The sequence below is a fragment of the Antedon bifida genome, chromosome 2 (genome assembly GCF_963402885.1).
Source record: "Antedon bifida chromosome 2, ecAntBifi1.1, whole genome shotgun sequence".
Taxonomy (NCBI): domain Eukaryota; kingdom Metazoa; phylum Echinodermata; class Crinoidea; order Comatulida; family Antedonidae; genus Antedon; species Antedon bifida.
In genome coordinates, this window is record NC_136227.1 from 11,369,883 (window position 1) to 11,389,567 (window position 19,685).

The 19,685-nt window shown below is 34.3% G+C and overlaps 2 protein-coding genes across 2 annotated transcripts; one reads left to right on the forward strand and one right to left on the reverse strand.

Moving 5' to 3' along the window:
• Window positions 1-1,174: 1,174 nt before the first annotated feature.
• LOC144835025 (vacuolar protein sorting-associated protein 29) lies at window positions 1,175-10,049 on the reverse strand. Its single transcript, XM_078690033.1, has 4 exons — window positions 9,909-10,049; window positions 6,473-6,664; window positions 5,705-5,940; window positions 1,175-2,556 (listed from the first exon to the last, which is right to left on the reverse strand). Exons 1-4 carry the CDS (start codon window positions 9,909-9,911, stop codon window positions 2,439-2,441), a joined length of 549 nt encoding a protein of 182 aa, XP_078546159.1. The 5' UTR covers window positions 9,912-10,049; the 3' UTR covers window positions 1,175-2,438.
• A 205-nt stretch (window positions 10,050-10,254) lies between these two features.
• On the forward strand, window positions 10,255-19,137 carry LOC144835135 (cell cycle checkpoint control protein RAD9A-like). The gene is made up of 13 exons (XM_078690187.1): window positions 10,255-10,438; window positions 11,525-11,595; window positions 12,409-12,564; window positions 13,235-13,349; window positions 14,041-14,140; window positions 14,479-14,585; window positions 14,812-14,918; window positions 15,213-15,277; window positions 15,585-15,737; window positions 16,759-16,839; window positions 17,143-17,246; window positions 17,745-17,875; window positions 18,594-19,137. The coding sequence occupies exons 1-13, from the start codon at window positions 10,405-10,407 to the stop codon at window positions 18,702-18,704; spliced, it is 1,335 nt and encodes a 444-aa protein (XP_078546313.1). The 5' UTR covers window positions 10,255-10,404; the 3' UTR covers window positions 18,705-19,137.
• The last annotated feature ends 548 nt before the right edge of the window (window positions 19,138-19,685 follow it).

Here is a 19,685-nt window from a genome sequence, read left to right on the forward strand (position 1 = left end):
ATAAAAGACTGTATGAAAATACACTAACAAGTGCGGTCAAGACATGTTTGGCTAGTATTTGGAAGAGATAAAAAAATACATTATGAGAGGCAGAGTGTAAAATGGTGGATGTAAGATTATTCCACAGTGTGGGTCTGGAATATGTTATATTGTGTTTGCATGAGTTGGTTTTGTGGATGTGGAGACATTTAATTTTGAGATTGAGTGTGGTGGAATAGAATAGAATGATGGAATGGTTATTTAATCACAAATAAGCTTGGTTCCAACTTGGACATAATGTGTAAGCGACAGTTTGGATGACCTACAACATCAAATTACTTACGGTGAGCTTGTGTTCTTGTAAAATGAGATGTACCCATATACATGGACATGATGATGTCATATCACTACCATATTTGGGCATATTACTTACTAGTTTGATAGTGTAGACAGAGCTTTGGGGTTAGAATTAGGATTGTCTCAAAAATCATATTGCTGTTGCAGCAATTCACAAAATTTACAGCATTCATCTAAAAAAAAATCCCACCCAAGAGTCCTCCAAGTCTTTTCGGGTTTTACGGAAGAGTTCTTGTAAGTGAAACACAAATACTATTTACAGAGGGCTCATTTGTAGATTATTTGTTTGACAGTAAAGGCTGCAAGAAGAACAGTTTTCCTTTTTCCTTTTAGCCTGAACAGTTTCTTGTTAAATGATAATCAATGTTGTTAGGATATCTATTCTATTTCTTTCTTCACTTTTATTATTATTACTTTAGTACATCAATAAGTGTATCTGAGCAGCAATGGCAAGTTCTTATTTTCGCAGACAGCATTTTTTACCCAGCTCTGCATCATTAATGATTCCTTTTAAATAACCTGGATTCTTTTTCATTTCCTAGGCTACATAAAGTAGGTTCAAGGGGAACTTTGAAGCTAAACATTTCTTAATTTTCTTACTTGCAGGTTTTTACTGTATGAGAACAACAAGTAAAGTTTAATAAGGTTTAAATAAATGACAATCTTCACACTTTTTGTTTTACTTTTCATCTTTATATAACAGATTCTCTCAACTGGATACAAATGAGTACAGGTGTAGAAACATACTTCACACTTTGATGAATAATGGACATTTCCAACAAATATTATATTATATTGATTTTTTTATACTGTAATAATAAACAGGATAAACATAAAATACGTACTTTTATGACTTTATTAATTAAACATACAAAAAAAGGAATGTTTTATTTTGTAATTTATGATTCCAAAGTTGTGATTGAAGTTTGATACTTCTTAGAATTTGAACAGAATTTAAATATCGCTCATGTCATGGAGTTACGTGACTCTATTGGTCACTGATTTGAAATACTTATTTATATATTCTGAAAAATAATTTTATAGCAAAATTAAACATTAGTTTGGTTATTTTCAATCACTTGCATAACTTGCACCTATAATTTGTTTTACTTACACCAAAAATTCTTTCAACAGAAATGTCTACTACAATTTTGTGTTAAGTTACCATTGTTCACATAAAGGCAAACAATTGTATAGTTAATTCAGATATACAGGATCAATATCATGTGACCTGATATCCTCCAATCAAATTTACAAGATCGGTGAACCGTGTTAAATATCAACTATTTGGTATAGGAAACATTTAGGCAATAGTGACACAATGAAACATATACCAGCACTTTAATTCTAAGCCTGTCTTTTAAACTATAAGAACGTTGCATGCATGTGTGTATTTACAATTCATACTATGTGTCATAAAAATAATAAAATAACACATATAATTATAATATACTGTTATAAATGGGATACATTACTCAATATAATATGTACAATAAATGGAACAATTGTAAATTTGTTTTTCACTATTCGGTTCCAACAAGTAATGCTTTTTTAATTTATTCATAATATCAAATTTATTTATTACATAATTATCTTTGTTTAGTACTTTTATAAGATTGTAAACAAGTAAACTTGAATTTGAAAAATAGCCCAGCAAACTCTGCAGTTCATGCTGTCAAAACCAGTGTTTTGTACGGTGTGCTCCGACGTGTGTAAATTCTGGAGTGACAATGAATGAGAAATAAGTTTTTGCCAAAGTTTTTAATCAAAAGATGACAATTTTGGTCTTGTTAAGTATTGCTAAGTTTAAATTTAATTTTAGAGTTGACAAATATGCCCTTTCAAACCAAAGTATAAAGAAAACACAATTCAATTCATGCTAAACCAGTTTAGTTCTCTTTCTTTTATAACTGGACATGTTCAGAACGTAGTCCCACACTCCATTCCCTTCCCCAAAACCCAATCTAAAATACATAATAAAAAGGGAAAGAATATTGGCTGGTACACCATTTAGAAATTACCATGTGAACGATATGACATTTTTTCTATATTCTATTTATATATTGATTTGACAGTGATTAAAATTCATATACATTGTTGATTCAGTTTTTCTTATATTCTATTCGTTCAACTTTGACATCATCACCTATGAGTTGATAAACATACGTTACCACGGTAGCAGCTTGGATATCTAGAAGTACAAATGCTGGCACAATATTGCTGAAAAGAGAGAAATATATATATTGAAATTTGATGAAATTTATAAAAAGGTAAAATGTTGCAGGGAATGTATAGAACTGTTACATAGTATTATAGATCACAAGGTTTGGGGTGGGTTCAGACCTGCCACCCCTGGGTCATAAAAATCTGGTAAATTTTAAAAAATTGTCAAAAAAACCTGAAGAGATTCAACAAAAAATGCAGAATTTTCACAAGACAAACTGGCAAAGTTGGCTGTTGGTAGCAAAATTCAATCAAATGCCTTTTTTAAAAATGTTGTCACAATGTTAGCAAAAATATGAATACAATAATAATTAATAACAATCAAATCAATCAAATTCATTCATAAATCTGAGTATTTGGTAGGAAAATAGTAAAACCAGTACAGTAGTAGTAGTACTGTAGGTGAGAATTGATATATAATCTGGTGAAAATTACCTTAAATTGGGAGAATTAGAGATTGGTTTTAAGGTTTATCGCAAATAGCGTGAGCGATGCATGATGGGAAGGAATTGGGAGCTGCAATAGTGCCACCACCATGATGCATGATTTTCGCATCCAAAGCAGACCTTTTTTATGAACTAGTCAATGGTGCTGTTGAAAGGATCTTCCCAACCAAAAATGTTAATATCCACCCCAATGATAAGCCATGGATGAACAATACTATTAAAAAACTTATCAAAAAACGACAATCTGCGTTTGCTAAAGGTAATGAACCATTAAGGAAACATTTCTGTAACAAAATTATCCATGAAATTAATGTATGTAAGAAACGCTACTCCCAGCGCAAAGTTAGAATCTTGCGCGAAACTAATGTTAAGAGATGGCATTCGGAGATTCGCAGCATCACAAATAAAAAACCCCCATCCTCTACTATCCATATTAATGGTGTCAACCCAGAGGACTACTTAATGACCGCTAACGTAGTAAACGCCCAGTTAGCTAGTTACTCCCAGCAACAACCCCCAATTGATACGTCCATGCTACCAGCATACCTACCTTGTCCTGAACCACCCCCCCAATTTGAACCATATGAAATATATGATGAGTTAAGAAAAGTGTCTATTGCCAAATCTGGTGGTCCAGACAACATACCTCAGATTCTTCTGAAGGAATGTGCAGTAGAATTTAGTTAGCCTGTTACCAACATCATTAACGCCTCAATATCACAGGGTAAAGTTCCTTCCCAGTGGAAGGCAGCTAACGTTGTCCCTGTCCCGAAAACGTATCCTCCTTCGCTAGAAAAGTTAAGGCCCATTTCTCTTACCCCCACCCTGTCTAAAATAGCTGAACGCAAAGTAACTCAAATAGTTATTGACGCCATCAAACCAAAACTAGACATTAGGCAATATGGAAACCAAAAGGGCGTCTCCACAACCCACTGCCTAATAGACATCTACCATTTTCTTGCTTCCAATACTGATGTGGCAAGTAATATTTGCACTCTGGTACTTACTGACTTTAGCAAGGCGTTTGACCTGGTCGATCACACTATAGCAGTGTCTAAATTATTAGATCTCAATATCCCTGCCTCCTTGTTGAAGTGGATAATTGACTTTTTGATTGACAGACGCCAAAGAGTGAAATACAAAGACGTATATTCGCAGTGGGTCATCCTTACTGGGTGTGTTCCCCAAGGAACCCTACTTGCTGTTCTGATATTCCTGGTCGTTATTAATAACGCTCTTGATGGGTCAAATGAAGCTGGAATTCCGGAAGTATGTTGACGATCTTACTTTAGGGGAAAAAAATTAAGCCATGGGAGAATAGTATAATTCAAAATTCCATCAATATACTCTCCCAATGGGCGTCCGATAACAAATTGAAACTAAACCCCGCTAAATGCCAAATATTCCAAGTTTTCTTTGGCCGCCGCTTACTTCCAGACCGGAATTTCACAATTAATGGTACTGTGTTACCACTTGCCGATAAAGTCAAATTACTAGGTGTCGTGATTGATAATGATCTTAGATGGGAGAGCAATACAAATGAAATAGTTAAGAAGGGGAACCAAAAACTATTCATGTTGAGACTTCTCAAGCTAAGTGGTTTCAATAAGGAGGAGCTGTCCATTGTATTTAAGGTCTACATCAGACCCGTTTTAGAATACGCCGCCCCAGTTTGGCATTTTGGTATAACCCACGCACAATCCAACCTGATTGAACGCGTCCAGAAAAGGGCTTGTAGGTGTATAATAGGCTATGAGAACTATACATCATACGATGCGGCCCTGACTGAGTTAGGCTTTGAACGTTTGTCAGACCGCCGTGACCTGCTTTGTGCCAATTTTGCTCACAAATGTGTACAAAACAATAGATTTAGTGAATGGTTCCCACTAAACAATAAAACACATAACATGAATATGCGAAAATCACTTAAATACAAAGAATATAAATGTAGAACTAAACGATTCCAATGCTCCCCTATACCATCAATGGTTAAATTACTAAATGAATGAACGAAAAAGAATGAAAATTGAAAACTATATTTATTTATTTCTATATATTTAAACATTATATATTTTTAAAGATATTTTTCTACTAATTAATTGACTATGTACCGTAACTTAACTATTGTATTAATCTTCATTTTGCTCATTTTGTTTAATTCTGTATATTTTGTATAATGTATTTAACTACTCAGTTCGCAATTCAGTTTATACTGCCATGAATTGTTTTATGTATATACTTATTTGATGAATAAAAGATACCGAAATATATATATATCCTTAGGCAAGATGCTTTACTCTCATTGCCTCATCCTTCGGATGGGATGTAAAGCAGTTGGTCCCGTGTAATTAACAGTGCATGTTAAAGAACTTGGTACACTATTCGAAAGAGTAGGGGATCGTCTCCCGGTGTGCTGATCTGGTAGGCGCTGCACTGCTGGCTGCCGTGCGTCCGTGGAGGGCCTAATCCGAATTTCCTCAGTTTCCAGCTAAGCTTGAGGACAAATATAAATACCTTTACCTTATAAACCTCATTAGGCGACACCCGACAACATTGGGCTAGTTGGCAGGTAATTCTCTGAACCAGACATTTATGTAAGGCCTAAATCCTTTGAATAGGAAAACCAAAAAAATGCGGTACTAGGAAAGACTACTGTACCAAAAATATATTTTAAAATAAAAGTAAATTTCATAACATACCTTTCCAATGCATTGTAAGCACCTGTAGCAGAGCCTGGATTGATGTAAAATTTATTCTCGTGTTCAAAAGCTTCAAATTTGTGAGTATGGCCGGAGATTAGTATATCAACATCTAGTTGTCTCTGTACCATAGCAAGACTGTCAATGTCACCCCAGGGGACAACTTGATGACCGTGACAAATACCAATACGAAACTGACCAACTGTCACCACTTTCTGCTCAGGATAGGTTATGTTCTTTGAAAATAAAATGTTAAATAAGTTATTACCTGCCAAAGAGGTTATGTGGTCACCCTGGTTTATTTGTCTGTGCATTTGTCTTTTAGCAAGATTACTGAACGGATTTTGATTGACCTTAGTCCATGAGCACTTTATAAAATGTATGCAATAAATAGTTATGTGATCTACGCACAATTTTTTACCATCATGCTTTTACTTTTAGTTATATCTTCATAAAAGGAAATTATAAATATACCTTATTTAGTGCTTATAAACTGCAGGCCATATCATACAAGAACTTAATATAACATGCACATACGCTTGCTTGCTATAATTTTTAAAATGGACAAAAACTAATTTTCGACAAAATTAAATCATGTTTCAGAATACAATTTTAAATGTTGCATACATTCCCATGAATGCACACATTTTTGCATAGTAGTGAAACATATTGCTCTTGTTGGTTTAACAAGAATGATAATTATAGGAGTGTCCCCTGAATAGGAATGTCCCAAATAAGGGGTCTTCACTGCTTACTACCGTAATTTACCTCATCAAAGTCACCTCTGACGACATGAACATCACTGGCTAATGTTTTAAGGTAGTCATACGATTCCTTTGTGCATAAGTTACCCGTGCATAAGATGTGCTGAACTCGGCCTGGTACAAGTAGGTTCTTGAATTTGTCTGGTAAGTTACTCTTGCGATGAGGAATATGCAAGTCTCCAAGAACTAACACCAACTAATGAAAGGAAGGTGATAATTTCATTTCATTTAAAGGTGTATTGTCCCCGAAAAACTAAAGATTAATAAAATCAGACTTTTAATACGCCATTTAACAGTTTTAATGAAGTTATTTACTTACCTGAAAAAAAAAATAAAAATAATAATTTCACTTATAAAAAGACAAAATAAATGGTCAATTTTAACCAAAAATCATTGTCTGACACTGACAGACAATTTAAGTATTTTTTGCTTTAAATTACAGTTTTTTCAGGTAAATAATTTTTTTTCGATCCAGTTTTTGGTCAAAGTGAATAACTATTATGTGAAAATAAAATGACATATTCAACAACAAAATTTAAAAAAAATATTTTGTCAGAAAAGAACAACATACAAAACAAACAAAAAAAGAATTCAAAATCCAAAAGACTGGTTAACCAAAAAGCAAAATGAATCACTTTCAAGCGGCTCACCAAAATACAAATTGAAAAAAGGTATACAAAATTACAATTTATATGTATACTGTATGTTATTTCATAACATAACAAGCATTTGGGTATTTGATGAGCTAACGGTCGTTGGAGGTAGTGCGACTGGATCGAGTGCCGATGAGTGAATACGGAAATTCCTGCGCAATTTTAAATCGTTCATATAAATTTTAATTGTTCCAATTGTGCATAACATGAACATTACACACAATTAAAAAGGACAAACAAAAAACAACAAATCCAAAAGGACTCGTTCGGACAATTCAAATGTATTGGTTGTCAATAGCAAGAGTGTAAACTCATTGAAAAACAAACTTGACAAACACAAACATATGAGAGAAGAGGCTCCTTACGAGTTTAAAACCCACATTGCCTCTTACTTAACTAATAAAGGTTAGAATACTAAAAAGGTAAGCTAAAGGCCTAACATTTTACACCTACCTACTACTATACTGCCTAGTGGGACTAGATTAGGCCTAGCCTGGGATTATAATAGATTAAAGGGCAGGTAGGGCAGGACCAGCCAATCAGCCAGGAGGAGGAGGGCATGGCCCGGCGGATGCTAGTCAAGTCGCCCCATCGCAAAGTCGCCCCATACAAAGTCGCCCCTTACACAGTCGCCCCATCGCAAAGTCGCCCCAAAACAAAGTCGCCCCGACACAGTCGCCCCATCGCAAAGTCGCCCCAACGCAAAGTCGCCCCAACGCAAAGTCGCCCCATCGCAAAGTCGCCCCATCACAAAGTCGCCCTATCGCAAAGTCGCCCCAAAACGTTAAAAAATAGTTTACAAGTGCGTAAAATGTCGCAATGATACACAAAATAACACGGAACGTGTATGCATAAAAGGGGAAGTCCCGCCATGTAGTCTCAGGTTACACGATCGTCACGCACCCCGATCATCAGAGAGGAAACCCCGACTAATCACTCCGCGGTCGCACTAACGTGCTAGCTTACCAGAGGGAAACCCCCGTAATTACTCCGCCGTTGTCGCACTACAACGCATCATCTAAAGATGGGGAAACCCCGCCGGAGTTTTACGATGATATCAGTCGCGTTCGAAATCGGTCGCGTTTAATTTTGGTCGCGATAAAATGATGTTATACTATCTAGATTATTTTTACTTTGGTCGATGAATATTTATTATTATTAGGCCTATATTAATAATTGATTTTTGTTTTTATTTTACAGGTCAGTATGATGAGAAAGATGTGTGCCTTAAAAAATGACAATTTGTAAACATAGTTTAAGATTATAGTATTATCCAGCATAATGTAATGTCATTTAACAGTACATAATTATTTAAATGTGAAATATTTTATAGGAAACGTAGGCTGCGTCTGTGTCTTTTATTTTATATGCAACAAATTACGTAAAACAATTTATTTATAAACATTCAGTTTACTATTATATACATAGTATTACAATGAACATTGATTGTAAGCCTTGAAAGGCAATCCCATCATTATATCCATTATAAAATTGCATCATATCACCACTATATGTCGTAAATGATGACGTGCGTGTGTGTATTCGTCGTACGTCCGTGTACGTATTACTCCGTGTCTCTGTCTTGTTTAATTTAAAATTAAATAAACACCCGATATGAGGATATTTATTAGGCATGATAATTAGAATGTTCTATAACCAAAAGGGTTGAAAAGAATTTCTTCAGTAAAATGATCATTGTGCTGTTGAATAAAAGGCGACTCGCCATCTGAAACTCTGAAACCAATCGGAGCTGCGCCTTCTGGTATCTGTCCTCACAGCTGCTACGTCTTTCTGCTGACCGTCGGGGATTCCCCTTTTTAAAAAACACGCACACGATACTGTACGATGGTTTTTCCATGGTCAATATGTAGCGTTTTAAATTTTACTAAAATACCTGCATGTAAAACAATCATATCGGCGATGAAATTTTTTTTTTTTTTCTTCATTTTGAAAAGTCATAAAATTAAGACACATAACTTGTCAATAAATGCAAAATGATCAAGTAGCCTATAACACTCATTGTCTTACAACACTGTTATTGTTTTAACTACTGTTAATCTATACGAAGGCCTACTACACATTTATACATTTATTATATTATCCTAAAAATTGAGCTGGTATCCACGCGTAGGTTGAAGAAAGATTCGTAATTGTGGCTCTGGTAACTAATTTTAAAATCATATTAAATTAACATTTTCGAAACTATAAATCAGGGATAATCTTTTTAGAACTTTCAAACAAGGGAGTATTTTTTTAATGATTTTTAAAAGCACATCACTCCATTAAAACCTGTAAAATAAAAATTAAAACACAAATTATGTATATAATAGGATAAACATTATAATGTATGCGACATTTAGCGCGACCAAAGTAACAACGCAATCGATATCAAACGCAACCGATATGATTAAAACAGCGTACTACTAGCGGCGGCGCTTCATAATCATACAGAAATAAAACCGTGGGCGACTTTGCGATGGGGCGACTTTGCGATGGGGCGACTTTGCGATGGGGCGACTTTGCGTTGGGGCGACTTTGTAATGGGGCGACTTTGCGATGGGGCGACTGTGCCGGGGCGACTTTGTTTTGGGGCGACTTTGCGATGGGGCGACTTTGTATTGGGCGACTTTGTATGAGGCGACTTTGCGATGGGGCGACTTGACTGGATCCCGGCCCGGCCTAGCCTAGTCTACTGGTGGTGTATGCTGACTTGACAATCAATCACTGGCTAGGCCTAGGATAGCTGGAAAAAAAATGTTGAAAAGTTGGGTTTTTAGCAATACTTACCATTTTTTCCTTATAATTTACAGATGAAAACAAAAATTATCTTTTTTTCTTTTAATAATGAAGTAGCTAAGCAGCCTAGGCCCAGAAAAGTAACACACTCCAGCTAGAGTTGCTCTGCACACAGTACACAGTCTTTTTTCCCTTTTTTCTGGATGTGTGGGGGCGCATCAGTACTTTTTCTCGTGACCTTTTATGTACGTACGCCCTCTATATTTTTGTAGTAATGGGACGTCGTACAGCAATTACAACGTACAACGTAACGTCGTCGAAACGCGTGTGAATGTGATGCATCAATGCACACACAGTGTTGTTTCAGCAGTGTGTGTGTGTGGTGGCGGGAGAATCGATTATTAAGAAAACTCTACTCAGTAGGGCCTAGCTACCCTAGGTCTAGGCTGATACAATACCACCATACACGTTAATGTGTTAATTCTGTTCTTGAGATGTGTTGGTAAGATATAAGTAGGCTAGATAGAAGACTTTACCACAACTTTAAATGAAGTGTGTAATTCCTGCTGCAAATGTTAAAGGTAAATGTATCGTTCAAATTTAGCCTAGGCCTAGCTAGGCCTAGGCCCTATATCATCATAAGATAGGCTAGGCCTAGACTACTAGGCATACTACTAGGCCTAGCCTATAATCTAGCCTATAGTAGGTACTAGCTTAATTTGAATATCTATTATTTCTTCATTTATAATAATCAATTAGGCCTAGGCCTAATTAAATAATTGGTAAGTCTCACATATGCCGTTCATAAATTTAAATTTATAAATATCAGTGCAGATTACATTTTTGACTTGAGAATCGTGTCCACCTTTATTATCCATCCATTATTATTCTCACATCTATCATTGTACATCATAGGCCTACTGTAGGCCTGGGTAGATTGATTTTAACGGCATGTTATCTATATATTTTATTATTATCCTAAAATCATGGTCACGTCAAAGTGGCGGAATGCAAAAATCATCATGCATCGTCTTCCTTTATTGCATAAACCTCTCTCATTGAGCTGGCACAGTATGCACTAGTTTCGTAATTAACTGTGAAAAAAATATGCAATAGGCGTGTCTACTCGTTAAACAAATTTTCTAAAAGAACACATTAAAATTTATTGAAACCTGTAAGATAAAATGAAAACACAAATTATTTATAAATAATGAAATAAATATTTATATTTACTGTACTCAAAAAGTAATACCGATCGAGGTTTAAAAAAAATGTCAATAGCATTAATAGAAACTAAAAACATAATGAGCTTTTTCATTAAAAATGTATCTAGCACGAATTCGAAAGTAGAATATAAAATTGCAAGAATTTCGAAAATGGTGGTACGTCTGTAGATAAATAATCCAGTATTTCACAATACAGCATGCTACTATAGGCCATTTTACACAGATGAGTGGTAACGGTATTAATTAGCAGAAAACCATGTAACTTGTCCCACATGAAATCTGTATCTATCCTGAGCGGAATGAGGAATAACATAGATTCTATAATTTTATTTAACGTTGCCGCTCATCTGTATGTAAATTAGCCTTAATACATATTTGCATTTGAGCCTTTTTCACTATAGATTTTTACAATTAAATAAATAATGTTTGATTAAATTGCAGTATTTGGCAGAGCAATCCACTGTTTAGCAAGGATTGGAGATGAACTGTACATTGAGCCATTAGAGCAAGGAGTAAGTTAGCAGCCTTTTAAATTTTTTCTTTTTCTTTCTTGTTTTTATTTAAATTCTTCTTGATACTGGGTTATCAGTATACAGACAGTAAAGTTAAAATACAAACATAAGAAATGTACAACTTTTAACATACCACACACCTATCTATCAGCATTCTAGGACTTGACACCTAGAAATAAAAACCACAATTACTGTACCCTAAACAATATCACAATTAAACCTTTTTAAGGCCCATATAAACCTAGAATGATAACGATCGATGATAAGTTGATAAATATTCCTTTTTTTATACAGAAAACAAAATAAATTGAAATGGTTTACATCCTAAAATAAAATAATATTTTCACACGTCCAATTGGATGACGTCATGATAAAGAGCAATATGATCATGACGATACAACGATGTTATTGTTCTTGTTGATCATGACATCATTTTCATTTCATCAAAGACAGCATAAAAGGTTATCCTTTTTACTGTAGTTCTAGAATGGAAACTTTTTAAATTTCTTTTGTTTTATGAAAGAAAAATGTGTGTTACATATAATTTATCGTCAATACTATAGATTGTTGTTGTCCTAGTGTGTTGCAGCCTTAATTACAATGAATTAAGACAGTGTACTTATATGCAATATACTGTACCAAATTGTGAAATTCTATTAAAAAAGAATTTATAATTCTTTAAAAAGACAAAAAAAATTAGCGAAAACAACAAAAATAAGAAAAAACAACCTGCTTGATTATTATTTTTAGATGATACCAACAATTTTAAAAAAGTGTATTTGTATATTAATAATTTCGTTGATCATTTCACAGCTTGCTCTGCGTACTGTAAACACATCACGTTCAGCGTATGCTTGCTTCATCTTTTCTCCAAATTTCTTCTCTGAATATGACGATGGATCTGGAAATCAACCATCTAACTCGGAGGATGATGAAGAGGATGCCTTCAGATGTCGGATAACAATGAAGGTTGTATAACATATTTATTTGAATGAATGCCCTGGGGCGTGTATTGTTCAGGATGGTTTTTAGTGTTTATTTGAGGGAGGCGTTTATTTTGGGGAGGTGTTTGTTTTTAATAAGGATATCTTATGATCAAATAATATCCCTATATGAAAAAATACAGACAAAATTATATCAAAATGCTTGGTATGGTAAATTGTAGATTATGGTAGTCAATGAATTCTACTACTGGGTATTTACAAATAAAAATGTGATACAATATTGGTATTTAGATTAATGCTACTAAAAGATTTTTCTATTCTTCAATTTGCATGCATGCTTTATACAGTAGCACAATTTTTGTTCTTACTGTACCATACTGTGCATGATCTAAATTCCAATCATGTTGTTGCTGAAACAATCAGCATATTTTTTTAAATTACATTTTCGGAAAAATTATCTTTAATAATAATCACCTTTAATTTAGATGACCTGGTTTTGTGATGAATTAAAATCTTAAATTATTATTTCTTGTAATGTATTGTGATAGATTTTCTCTTATCCATTTTCACTATTGTGAATCTATATTTACAATTCTGCTTGTGCTACAGTAAGGAAGCAAAGAAAGAATAATTCAAAGCCCAACATTTACAATAATTCATTAGCATTGTTCAATAATGTGTTGTCTTTTTCATAGTCATGCTTCGCTGTCTTCAAGTCTCTAAGCAGCATTGAGAAGAGTGTTGATAGATGTAAAATAGAGCTAAATACACAGGAAGCCAGGATGGTGTTCCAGTTGTACTGTAAACATGGTAATTATGTAACTCACTCATTTACTGAAGCGACTAATGGATTGAGTGCAATGGTACAAATAATGAGGTGAAAATAGAACATTTCATCTTTTTATTTACAAGTTCCATTTTACGAATATAAAACATATTATTATTTGTTTTATAACACCTTCTTTTAACGAGAGATTAAGCCACAGGTCGTAAACCATCCTTAAAAGGCAACAATACAATTTGGACGCGGAGTAGAATAATTAGAGATGGCGCTTTCTGGTTGAAAAGGTCATTAAAAGTCACCAGTGTATCAAAAACTTGGATGGCCTACTTTATGTATCGCTCTGTCTCTATTCCCAGCTAAATGCACCCACCCACCACAAAATGCAATCTAACATTGGAGTTGACTTATTGAAAATTGTTTTTTTTATAAAACTTGCAGCTCGTTGGTAAATGCAATATCCATGTGGATGATTATGATGCTCGTCTACCAATCCAAGGGTCCTGTCATATCAGGGTTTTTTCTCATGACAAATTACAAGTATAAATAAGACTAGCTTTGAGTAGAGCATTTTGTATATGTTTGTCTTGTGAACAGGATTGCCACTTTTAAGAAGGATAATGAATCAGTTCGCTTAAGGTCATCCTTGATATATTTATTTAAAGATATTCCCAAAAAATTTTCTGAAAGTCATATCTCATGAATGTTTATTTCTTATAGGAATTGTCAAAACCTACAACCTCACCTATCAGGAAACAGAGACTTTACAGGCAGTGTTCTCAAAAGATTTATCTCCAAATAAAATAATAGCCAACTCAAAGTAATTTTTATTTTCTCAAGGCCTGCACTTTCGCCTACAGTATGTTTTTCATCCCCAGTAGTAACAAAGTAGGGCAAACATCTGATTTAATTAAAGATGTATTGTCCCCCAAAAACATGAACAATTAAGATTATTATAAAAAAAGACTTTGAATAGGCCATTTCACAGTTTTAATAAAGTTAATCACTTCTGTAGAGAAAAAAATCAAAAAATAATGCTTCCCCCTTTAAAAGAAGACTAATAAAAAAAAGTATAGTATTTGTACTTTACTGAAGTACTGTAATTGATAATTCGAAAATGTTCAATTATACTAATAATTGTTTTTTGTGTTGTTGCAGGATTTGGAGTGATACAGTCATGAATTTTCAGACGTCTCTTGAAGAAATATCACTAAACGTCAATCCTCAGCTTATTAGTTTTAAGAACTATGTTGACGACGAACCAGGTATGGCTCAGCCCATGCTTTTATCCAGTTTGTCTGTCTATACATTATATTTCACTCCAGTTTATGTGTCCGTGTACATATAGTACTTTAAAAGTATTTGCCAAATTTTATTTTTAAATAGCCCACAAAAACAGTCCATTAGACAATCTCTAAGATTGAGAGAAATAGTATACGTCTACTCAAAATATTCTTTTGTATGGCATACTTAAATTTTTCATGCATTCAGACCCTAGCAAAGTCATGCACACAGAAATGAGTTTGAATCCAGAAGAGTTTCAGGAGTACTGCATTGGCGTTGACACAGAGGTCACATTCTGTCTAAAGGAACTGAGGGTAAGGCTACATTTATAAATCTGTATATTACAGTGCTTGTGTCAATCAAACTTACTCCCTCTGGCAAGAAACAACTCTGAACTATGAAACTCAGAGGTAGCAACTAGGAAAAATGAAATATCAGGAGAATTTTTGAACCTGGAAAGATCTGGGAAAGGAGGAAAATACATTGGGACAATGTATTTGTGGCCTTTTGTTAACAAACTAGGACCTAATATTGCCAAAACAATCATATTTAAAAGTACTTTATCAGTGTTTTTGTTATGTTTTAGTAATGTTTATTTTTTCTACCAGGCTATTTTGTCGTTCTCAGATGCAGCAAGTCTTCCTCTCTCAGTTCATTTTGAGACAACTGGCAAGTATGTTATTTATTGTTTTTTGTTCTCTGTACATTTGACGAAACAAGTTCTTTTTACAAAAATACCACATTTCCATTCATTGAAGAATTTCAATATATTTGTTTATTTAAAAACATATTTATACAGGATAAAAAAATCAATATTGCAACTGTTTTACATTTGCCCCTTTTTTTTTTGTAGAGCAATGTTTTAAAACAGGAGTGAAAATTAAAAGGATACATAAAATTTAATTGATCAAAACAAGGATGTCTACAAATATAGTAGCAATAAAATAGTTTAGAAACTTTAAACAATTTTTTTTTATTAGACCAATAGTCTTCTGTATTGAAAATGATTCCGTTCTTGAAGCAAGCTTTGTTTTAGCTACTCTTGCGGATCCTGTCTCCGCATCACAGTCACAGAGCTCTCGCAGTTCACAGTTACAGTCAAGTACACGAGTTAGCACAGCCAAGAATACAAGGTATAAATTTCAAAGTAAAATCTGGCTGTGGGGCATAGTACTGTATACATATATTTACCTGGCTGAGGGGCATAGTATACAAATATTGACCTGGATGAGGGGCACAGTATACAAATATTGACCTGGCTGAGGGGCACAGTATACAAATATTGACCTGGCTGAGGTGCATAGTATACAAATATTGACCTGGTTGAGGGGCATAGTATAAAAATATTGACCTGGCTGAGGGGCATAATATACAAATATTGACCTGACTGATGGGCATTATAGTATACAAATATTGACCTGGCTGAGGGGCATAGTATATAAATATTGACCTGGCTGAGGGGCATAGTATACAAATATTTACCTGACTGAGGGGCATAGTATACAGATATTGACCTGGCTGAGAGTATGTAAATATTGACCTTGCTGAGGGGCATAGTATACAAATGCTGTATTGACCTGGCTGAGGGGCATAGTTCACAAATATTGACCTGGCTGATGAGCAAAGTATACAAATATTGACCTGGCTTGGGACATAGTTTACAAATATTGACAATGTATACAAATATTGACCTGGATGAAGGGCATAGTATACAAATATTGACCTGGTTTAGGGGCATAGTATAGAAATATTGACCTGGCTGAGGGGCATAGTATACAAATATTGACCTGGTTGAGGGGCATAGTATAAAAATATTGACCTGGCTGAGGGGCATAATATACAAATATTGACCTGACTGATGGGCATAGTATACAAATATTGGCCTGGCTGAGGGATAAGGTTATCTGTAGACTATACCATGTGTCTCTAGACTGATGGGTACGAGCCAAGCTCCTAATGGTGAGAGCGAGGTGGTGGTTACGAGTTGGCATGGATACAGGTTCACCTTTATTCGGTTCCCTCCTAAACTGAATTACACCAGCAGAGGTAATTGGTTAGATTGTGGAGTTAATGTATCTTTGTTATATAATTTGGTTTATGTTCTTTTGTGCTATAGTGCACATTAATAATTACAGTTTTAATTCCATCTTGCAGTAGTTTGAATAAAAATAAAGGAAATTCAATCAGGAAGCAGAAGGGAGATGCTGGAACCACATTAGCAGCCAATAAATCAAGGTACACTCAAGTGCAAAGTATACCACATAAAATCATTGTTAATGCAATATTAGTCCAATTGTATGCATGTACATGTACCAAGTATTTTTGTTTTTTTACTTTTTAATGTAGTTATACACAGGCAAGTCACGCTTTCTCCATAACTTTTGTAGGATCATTGTGGGCTTTTTAATTACACAATTTAAAAAAAAATAGCATTGAAAGTGAAATCTACTGCATACCTAAACAATGATGACAACACATCCATCTAAATGCTTAATTTATTTTTAAATTATAAACAAATATGTTTTTATTTCTTTTTAGGCATAGCATTGCACATGACATTAGTTTCCCAGATGATGACACTCTACATTTAACTACCCATCATGCAAAGCCAAGTACATCAAATGGACAAAGACATGATGAAGGTAAGATAAGATAAACTTTATTGTTATGTTTTACAACATAATACAATTTAAGGTGCATTTGTGAAAGTAATGTAATTGGTTGATTTGAACTCGGATCCCTAGAACTTTAAGGCTTTATTTAAGGCTATATTAAATGTGGAAACCAATGGCAGTTAAGAACACTCTTATAGATAAGATTAAGTACAGTGCAAGTTTAAACAATTTCTGCCTGTCAACCTAGATCATTGATAGCAATATTGTAAATATGTGAACAAACGAATAAAAAGTAATGAATGAATTACCACGGCGTCTGTGACACCGTTACAACTGTACTCGAAAGAGACGCCACACTTGGAAATAATGACCATATTGATTTTCTGAAACTGTGAGGATGTTCTAAGCTTGAATTGTTTCCATTTTGCTATTGTTTTGCTGTATCTCTCCATATCTTTTCTGAATAAATTTAAATTATCCATCCAGCTAATGTGGCAATATTTTATTGTAATTGTTTTTTTTCAGGTATTGCTTCCAGCCCTGTTATACCTGTTCTACCAACCAGAGAAATGGAACAAGGGAATATAAGCCCAGATAACAGAGTTAGTGATAGTGACCTAGATGAGGTCGTACCAGGCACACCACCTAGCAAGAAGGTAAAACACAGAACAATATCAAATACAAACATTGTGATGTCAAGTAGTAGTAATTTATGGTAATCCAAATGTGATTACGTAAAGACACATTCCCTACAATTTATGACGTTTTGTAAAAATAATGTTATCTATTACTTTAAAAACATTAAACCAGGTCATTCTTTTGTCTTAAATGTACGTTTTATGGCAAATTATGATAAAAATAGTGAAACAATGCACTACCTAAGTACCTCTCGGTGAATGTCTTACATAAAAACAAAAGATGTTATGATCGATCTATAAGAACAATAAAATCATTTTTGTCATGATATTATTGGTAATCATTTTTATCAATGGCAGTATTTATGAATGCATATTTATCGACAGTAGTTATAGTTGATTGCCATCGTGATCATGATGTCAATATTATTGTTTTCATCAATGATTATGATTATCATAAATATGAATGCATATTTATCTACAGTAGTTATAGTTGATTGCCATCGTGATCATGATGTCAATATTATTGTTTTCATCAATGATTATGATTATCAATTGCATATTTATCTACAGTTGTTATAGTTGATTGTCATCGTCCTGGTATAAATAGGCCTTTACCATTAGAACAACTTGAACCCTTGGACATGCAACTACTTCATTAGTTGTCCAGATATGCTCAATTCATTGAAATAAATTAAGATGTTCACCCACTTAAAATTATATGTTTGTATTATTTTAGTTCAGATCTCTGTTTTTTGGATCATCACAATCGCAGTCTACCAACATGGAAAGATCACAGCCCTCTGTACCCGTGTTGGCTGAAGATACGGAGGACGAAGATTCTGATTGACAAATACTACATGTTGTGAACACTGTCTTAGAAATCTCTCACAATGCAGTAGTTATTTCCATAACAGATAATTGTGAAACAGACATAGAGATACTATTCAACTACTGGAGAGTCAACTGGCTAGATGACAGAAGAAATGCAAACTGAGCAAGGATGACTGCTCGACATGGTGCAGCCATAAGCTATTTGGGCTACAGTATTGTGTTGGAGTTGACACTCTAGTAGAAAATCATCTCTATCTGTTGGGAATCTTCTAACTTTTTGTTTGATACCAAAGAAGTAAAGAACTTCTTGAAAATGACTTTTTTGTTTGCATAATGTACATAATGTGATTTTAAATTTATAATAAATTATGCATAATTTATTTTATCATTGGTGATTTTTTAATATTTTAAAACTTGGTTTGAGTTCAATATACGTGAACATACAGCAATGTCAGTGTCAGTGTCATTTGTCCGGTGTGTGTCATACACCTATATCATGACGCACCTCTGCGTCACAAAATTGACTTGCGTTTAGTGACGGACCTGTTAGAGAGCATTGAACCATGACTGTCCTTTTGTGGTAAAGTGTGTCATTAATTACTTGTAAATGACGCACCTTTCCCGGGGGTCGTATAGTGTATCATAAAATTGAAATGATCCGCACTATTACAAAGTAAAAAGATGGGTTTTCACATGCTTGCCTTCAATCCTGACCCAGTGTCAGGGACTCTGACCTCCACTCCCACAGTCTAAGAAAGGCACGATAAATTATAGGTATCCATCCTGTAATTTGCCGAGTTTCTCACTGTTGGATGTGTATGAAAAAACAATTATGCACATGTTATTGTATTTGTGTATAAAATACTTTGAAAATACCTGAAAAACGGATAATAGTGTAATTATTCGATTCAGTTGAAACACTGGTTCTTGTCCGATCACCGAAGTTAAGGAACATTGGGCCCGGTTACAGCTTGGATGGCAGACTTGGTAATATCAG